General features: G+C 40.5%; 1 protein-coding gene across 1 annotated transcript; it reads left to right on the forward strand.

Moving 5' to 3' along the window:
- The first annotated feature begins 2962 nt into the window (after positions 1–2962).
- Positions 2963–6685, forward strand: LOC114621525 (fatty acid-binding protein 9). Its single transcript, XM_028767819.1, has 4 exons — positions 2963–3154; positions 5455–5627; positions 6242–6343; positions 6508–6685. Exons 1-4 carry the CDS (start codon positions 3082–3084, stop codon positions 6556–6558), a joined length of 399 nt encoding a protein of 132 aa, XP_028623652.1. The 5' UTR covers positions 2963–3081; the 3' UTR covers positions 6559–6685.
- Positions 6686–7563: the final 878 nt, after the last annotated feature.

A 7563-nucleotide genomic window follows, 5' to 3' on the forward strand; every position in this document is an offset into this window, starting at 1 on the left:
ACAGGTAGCAGGGCTATGAGTGTGGTGCCTAAGTCTGCTGGGCTTTATATCACAGAGCCCTAGGCATAGCCTACTGGACATAGAACTTAGGACCTTGCTTTGGTTCAATCTTTTCCTTTTTTGTCTGTTTTGTATGTCTCCCCTTTGGGAACAATGCTTACCTTATACTGTTGTATGCTGGAAGTAGATAGTAGTTTATAGCTAAACATCATCTCCAGTCCCAGTAGAGTTTGGATTTAAGGATACTGAAGCATACAAAAGCTTTAGGCTCTCTGATGTTGGATTAAATGCATTGTACATTGTGAGACAGCCATGAGCTTTTGGAAGTCAAGTACAAAAGTTCTGGTTTGACTTTTAAATGTCCTCTGCAAGCTCACGTACTCATGTTCTCAAACATTACAAGGCTGTTTGAGAGGCTGTGTAATTTCAGAAAGTGCATTCCAGCCTGCAGATGCAAGCAGCTAGTGATGGGTTTGTGAAAGCCATTAACCTGGCTTCAAGTTCCTGCTTTTCTTTTCTTCCTGGTCTACTGAGATGTGTTGAGCCTGCCATAGCAATGTACATTGCCAACAATGTGTACATTGCCACCACTGTGAGCTATACTGTGCTTTCCTCTCCAGCATGGACTAAAACTTCTGAGACTGAGAGCCAAAATAAACCACTCATTGCTTAAGTTGCGTTTTGCCAGGTATTGTGGTCCTGTGGTAGCAACACTCCATCCAGTGAGAACCAGAAAGGCTTATTCCAGTACCAGAGAAGCACCATGTCCTAAAACTGTCCTTAGTCGCCCCATTTCTTTTGCTACTCATTTGTAAATGTGTTGCCTAATATCTATATCTATAGCATCATATACAGCCAGGTGCTGTCTGAAGTATTGTCTTTTCTTGATTCAGTTTTACAACTGCTCTCGGATATCTGATAGAAATGCAATTCTATAAGCTATATTCTCTAATACACTTCTTTCTTGGTCTGAATGTGTTATCATAGGTGATGAAACATTCTGAACCAGATTATCATATACTAGAGTTGGGTCAGTGAAGGTGGGTAGATTGTGTTCATGAAATTAGCCGCTTGTAATACAAGTAATTGGCCAGAGCCACAGTAACTATTTAATGAAGTTATTTACAAAGGTGTGTTAACAGCCAAAAGCTTAATCATAAAGCAACGAATCTTAGGCACAAGACTGTTAAGTAACAATGGCAAGGTGACCTCATGTAACAGATGTAACATGAGGTTACAGATTTGCTTCTGGCTCCAAATTTGAATTTGCATCACAATGGATACCATTGTGTAATATCACAGGAGAAACGTTAGTGTGGGGAGGAAGACTCCAGGCCATTTTTCCCTCTGACTGCACCTCCCCCCAACCCCCAGAACTGGGGAACTTTACAGAAGCTAGAAATTTGACTTTCCCTTTTGTCACACACACCAAATGAGTTCTAAAAGGGACTGCATTATTCACTTCTGAATCAATATCTGGAGAGTAACAAAACCAGCTGCCCATGGGTTGACTTTTGTCCCACTACCCCACTGGCCTACATGCACAGACAGTTGGTTTGTGCCTTCCAATTGGAGAACACAGATGCAAGCAGTAAAGCAGACTTGTGCTGTAAGACAGGCTCATACGGACTCGCTTTGTATTTGAATCTGATTGTGTCATAGACCTTTGAGGCACTTATTAGCCTAATCTTTCCTAAGGTTTCCCTTGCACTTTCTCCCCTCCTGGATAGCTGAGTAACTTTTCAATTCAGAAAAACATAACACACATCCCACATCTTCGGAATAACTTTTCTTCAAAAGCAATTCTTGATCTCACATAAACTATCATATCTCTCTGGAGTTCAGACAGCAATATCTTGTTTGCTTTGTGTGTAAAGAGACGGCTTCATACTCAAAGATGAAGAGATCTCAGAGTCGAAGGGTGATTTGACATAGGACAGATGAAAAAATTAATATTCATTTTCTTGTCCATGACCATCTAAGTTTCCAGCTCTCTAACAGCTGGAATTGTTAGACAATTCCAACATCAATCTGTTCAATTAATGTTTTGTAGAAAACTTGGGACCTGTGAACCTACTTCACTTGCTTGGAGTGCAGGAAGCAGGCTTTAGCTTCCTGGTGTCCTCCTTTACTTTTTAGACTGTAGATGTCAGGTATCATTCTTTCCCTGGCCTAAAACTTTACAAGAATTTACCTGCAACATCTTAAATCACATCTTTGAATGCAAAAATGATTTTGAAAACCAGCCATGGTGTAGCACATCTCTAATCCTAGCACTTGGGATGCTGAGGCAGGTGGATTGCTAATTAGTGGGCAGCCAGAGCTACACGGGAAGGGGGCAGGGATAGGGAGAGGGAGAGAGAGGAGTTTACTTTGTAAACATGAAAGATGAGTTTTCTAAGCACTGACTTCAGAGGATCCCTCCTTTTTAGGGCTCAGATGATAAAGCTCTACTCAGTAATAATTGCCACCATTCTTCCCAGTCCCCCGATACTGTTAATAACAACCTAAACCTCACTCCAAGCAACTGTAGGCATTTAAATTGAGTTAACAATATGAATACATCGACCCTGCAAGCAAGGGAAGGACAATACTTTTCTAATGAAGGGGAAGTTTTCACACCACGATCTGCACAAACAAAAAATAAAATAGCTGAGTCAGATCAAGCAAGGATGTCCTTGTTTGAGGTGGGAAAACCTCTGATTTGGTGTTCGTTAGACTTTCATGTCAGATATCCCCTTAGGGTTAGTCAGCATTTAGTGTTCAAAGTCTGGGCTCCAATGACAGTTGCCTCCAATGGGCAAGTAAGATTTATCAGGTGACTCCTGGGTATAAATCCCGTTGCCAGAAGCTTAGAGAGGCTCCCTGAATCAAGCTTTGCAGGTTAGTATTCTGTTGGTGGTATACAGAATGAGTCAACCGCCGGTGCCGGGAATCTCAGATTCCCGGCAGCTCATTGGCCGCTTCAGGAATGCCACGTGACAAAGATGTTCTTCAAAAGCAGGGGCTGGCGGCACAGTGATGCCCACACTTCTTAGTTTTCGGTTGTGAGTGCCTGATCTGCCCAGAAAGCTGTGCACGATGATTGAGCCCTTCTTAGGCACCTGGAAACTGGTCTCCAGCGAAAACTTCGAGAATTACGTGAGAGAACTCGGTGAGAGCCGCCATTATGGGAGTCGGGAGTTGGTAGCAAGAGGCTTTTGTGTTGTGGCTGCCTTTGTACCTCACGATGAATTTTTAAATGATTTTCTTTTTGTGACCTTGGATTATACTCATATGAGACATTTATAAGTCTGATTATTATTAATATTTCTTTTAATTATAATAACTAATAATTAACATTAAAAAACTTTGAACTCGTTTACAGCTCACTCTCCCAGTTTATAGTCCACATGCTCCAGCCCAGGCCCCTGGTAGAGGGTCATCCATGCTGCGCTCCTGAGCGAGTTTCTCCTTAGCTGGATCATTTCATTGAGCAGCTTTTGTTCAACCCAAAATTTGTGTAAATGAATCGTTGTAATTAGTACATGAATTGAATTTGTTTGGGGATTTACTTTAATTATAAATTTAGAAGCATGGTGGCAACAAATAACATCTTTGACAGTTGTTCTCAACCCTCCTAATGCCGAGGTCCTTTAGTACAGTTCTTCATGTTGTCATGGCCACCAAACATAACTGTGGCATAACAAACATCATAACCATAATTTGTTATGAATCATAATGTGAATATCTGATATGCAGAATATCTGATATTTGACCCCAGAAGGAGTTGCAACCCACAAATTAAGAGCCACCAATTTAGAGTCTAGAATTTTCTAGAATGTTCACTCATGTATGACAACTATTTAATACATGGTTTTGAAAGTTTCCTTTTTGAGAGAAGAAATAGAATGGTTTTTCCTTACTGACTGACCATCTCGACATTAGCTGTCTCTCAGAAGAATGGGTCTTTCATGTCTGCTTCAAGCTCTGTGGTCAACCATGAGTTGTAACAAGTTGTGTCTGTAACGGCTACACCTCTATGAATTCTGGAACAATAGTCAGTTCATTTTTCATAGTTATTGACAACCTCTTTTATAATAATAAACCATATGAAATGCAGATTTCTTCTCTTTTTACATTTTGCCTAGAATGACCAATGATTGCATACAATTATTAATATATTTACTCATCCTAAGCAGTGAAACAGCAGTGTTTTACTCCCTAATAAGTTAACATAACCATAAATATAATACTTGTTCTTCTCCCAGAGACAGCATTTACATTTCAGGAAGTAATAAATCTTCATATCTCTTCATGGATTATAGACAAATTTGTTTTGAATAAATTTGAGGGCATATAAGAAACTTGGAAATGGATATAGTATTGCACACCTCCAATCTCAGCTGTCATAAGGCTCTGGTAGGAAGACAGAGGAGAGGGTTCAAGTCTAGCCTAGCTATGAAAAAATACTTAGTACATTACATATCTAATATGTAATATATTATGTATGCCATATATTACTTGTCTACATCTGTCTATATACATTTATATTTCTATATATCTACTTATATATGCATATATAAATATATGTGGAGAGAGAGAGAGAGAGAGAGAGAGAGAGAGAGAGAGAGAGAGAGAGAGGAGAGAGGAGAGGAGTGGGAGGAGCTTGTGATTATGGCCAGAATGGCACTGTATTGACTAGGAGCTGGGCTAAGTCTGGAGCAAGGAGGAAGAGTGACCAAAATCTTACTTTGCTCTTGGGCCTTTCTAAGCCTTTCGTGTACTCTTCCAAAGCAAGGGTGAGGAGGGCTCAAGTCATCCACGCTTTACAATGGAGAAAGCTCAGAGGGAGCAAAGCTGTCACGTGTCAGGGTTGGAGCCCAGATTCTGACCATCTCATTCTTCCTTGAGATCCGCAGATCTGTTTTCCTATAGGGAGGTGTATTGCATCCACAGATAGAATGGACACTAGACTTCAATATGTATTCAGAGAGAACAGTCAGCCTCTATCTACCTACTGTCATATTGACAGTGGAAAGTCCCCAACCTGAGCACCCTTGAGCTGAGGGCTTCCCATACAGTCTTTGTAAGTTCCCACAAGGTTAAATGTTCTCTTGAAAGCCATCCTGCAAGTCCACACTTCACATTAAGCACAAAAGTTTGAGAAAGTGAATTTAGCTTTTCAAGATATCAAACTTGCACCTTGGCTTTTCTAGAGATTACAGAAAACATCAAAGAAGACATTGTGGCTCCTCATGGTAGCTCACGTCTGCAAGTCAGAGTCAGGAGGACCTTGACCTCAAGTCCAGCCTGGGCTATATAATAAGAACCTGTCTGCAAATAAGCAAGGCTGTATGTTAGTCAAGATTTCAGTGGGCAAGGAGACACTATTTAAGAGCTGGTGTTCAAAATGACGCTTGGCATATCTTCCCTAAATGTGTGAATAAGGTGAGTTTTCTTCTTGTCCCGCAGGAGTAGAATGTGAACCCCGGAAAGTTGCATGCCTAATAAAGCCAAGTGTTAGTATTAGCTTCAATGGGGAAAGGATGGACATCCAAGCAGGAAGCTCATGCAGGAACACGGAGATCTCCTTCAAGTTGGGGGAAGAATTTGAAGAGACCACTGCAGACAACCGGAAAGTGAAGGTTAGTTGGAGTTAACTTTTTTTGTGTCCAACCAGTGAGGAAAATAGGTGGCTAGGTATGGTTCATTCAATTCATTTTATTGGTTCAACTTAATTCAGTTAACTTATTACTAAGTATGGTTGGACTTGTTTAAAATCTGTGCATACATAAAGTCAACCTTTGTTAATTGTGCAGATAGCTTAATTGAGCTAAATGTTCTTACTAGTCTTTTTGTTACTGCTGTTTGAGACAAGGCTTTGCTATGTTACCTAGGCTGGCCTGCAACTTAGGATTCTCCTGCTTCTGACCTTCAAGTACCAGGGTTACAGATGCAAACCTAGCGAATAGCGTTTTTTTTTTTTTTTAACCTTCCTCCAACTTATTTTGTTATTGTATGAAAGATTATACAGAATAGAACAATTATTAAGGTAAAATAACTTATGAATTCTTGTTTATGAGAACATAAATTTAGTTGTCTTCTGGGACTTCTAAACTGACTGCATTAAAACATAACAAGAGTTGAGTTGAGCAGTATGAGGAACAGAATTTCAGACTTTAAATTGAAAGGTAGATGTTTAGTGTGGTAAAAGGTACAAAAAACTGAATCACTCCTTCTAACCACTGTCTCTTTGTAGAGCCTTATAACTTTTGAAGGTGGGTCAATGATCCAGGTCCAAAAATGGCTTGGCAAACAGACAACAATCAAAAGAAAAATTGTGGATGAAAAAATGGTAGTGGTGAGTGTTCCCTAAGTTTACATTTTTACATAATGTTTTTGAGCGACTACCCACCAAACTACTCACTTGTCTCTATGGCCTTAATTGAGGCTTGTTCTGCAGAAAGACGAGAGGGCAGGTTTGATCTGTTAGCAGTCATGTCTAACAAATCTCTCTACCTTTAGGAGTGCACCATGAACAATGTTGTCAGCACTAGGATCTACGAAAGGGTGTAGCAGAAGGGTAGACACCAGCAAGAACTTGGCCACCACAGAGAACTTGCTGCTGAAGAAAACCAGCCCCAGGGACAGTGATTTAAAACATCATCAGCACAAATTTTGCTCAATAAATCACTAATTGAAATGTTGTTTTCCAGATGTTTGATGATGAAGGCTATGGTCTGCACGACTTTTCTGCTGTTGTGTAGAATACTCTGACAGAAACTCATTTCCAACGGGGAAGGGTTTATATTAGCTCACAGTTCCGGAGGGGAAGCACCGTTCTTTGTCATGGGAAAGGCACAGTAGCAGAAGTGTGGAGCCAGCCTAGTAGTCAGGAACCAGAGAGAGCCCATTTAATCCCCACACAGGAAGGCTCAGGGCTAGGGCAGGAAGTAGAGCTAGAATATAAAACCTTAAATATGAAATGCTTCCTCCAGAAAGACTCCCCTCTTAAAGCTTCTATAGCGTTCCCAAATTGAGTAACTCTCAGGAAACCAAGTGTTCAAACACATAAGTCTGTAGGGGACATTTCATATTCACTTCACTCCAGGAGTGGTCTGCAGAATTGATAAGACAAGAAGTTTCTGCTAACACGACAAGATCTACAGTCATACAGAAGACAAACTTCTGGGCTTATTAGGCTAACTGACGTAGGTAGAGGTAGGGGTAGGAAGATCCATGCAAAAATGTGGAGAAAGAAGGAAAAGAAAAAGCACTGAATTTTCTTGCCGAGGTCTCATGTTCAGTTCCCAGCACCCACGAGGAGTGGCTCCTCTTGCCTCTGATGACCCTTTCAGCCTCTTCAGGCAAGTGCACACATGTGGCACACATAAACACACTAAATAATGCAGGCACACATGTGTGCATGTGTAAACTCAATCTTCCTTGTTCCCTTAAACTGCGTACAGAAGAAAAATAATGTTCACTGAATGAGGTAAAGTCATTTACTTTTCAGGAGAATTTGAAATACAAATCAGAATAGACTTTATAACCCATACAGGAAAATATGTTTTACCTTGA

The sequence above is a fragment of the Grammomys surdaster genome, unplaced genomic scaffold (genome assembly GCF_004785775.1).
Source record: "Grammomys surdaster isolate TR1022 unplaced genomic scaffold, NIH_TR_1.0 63, whole genome shotgun sequence".
NCBI lineage: Eukaryota > Metazoa > Chordata > Mammalia > Rodentia > Muridae > Grammomys > Grammomys surdaster.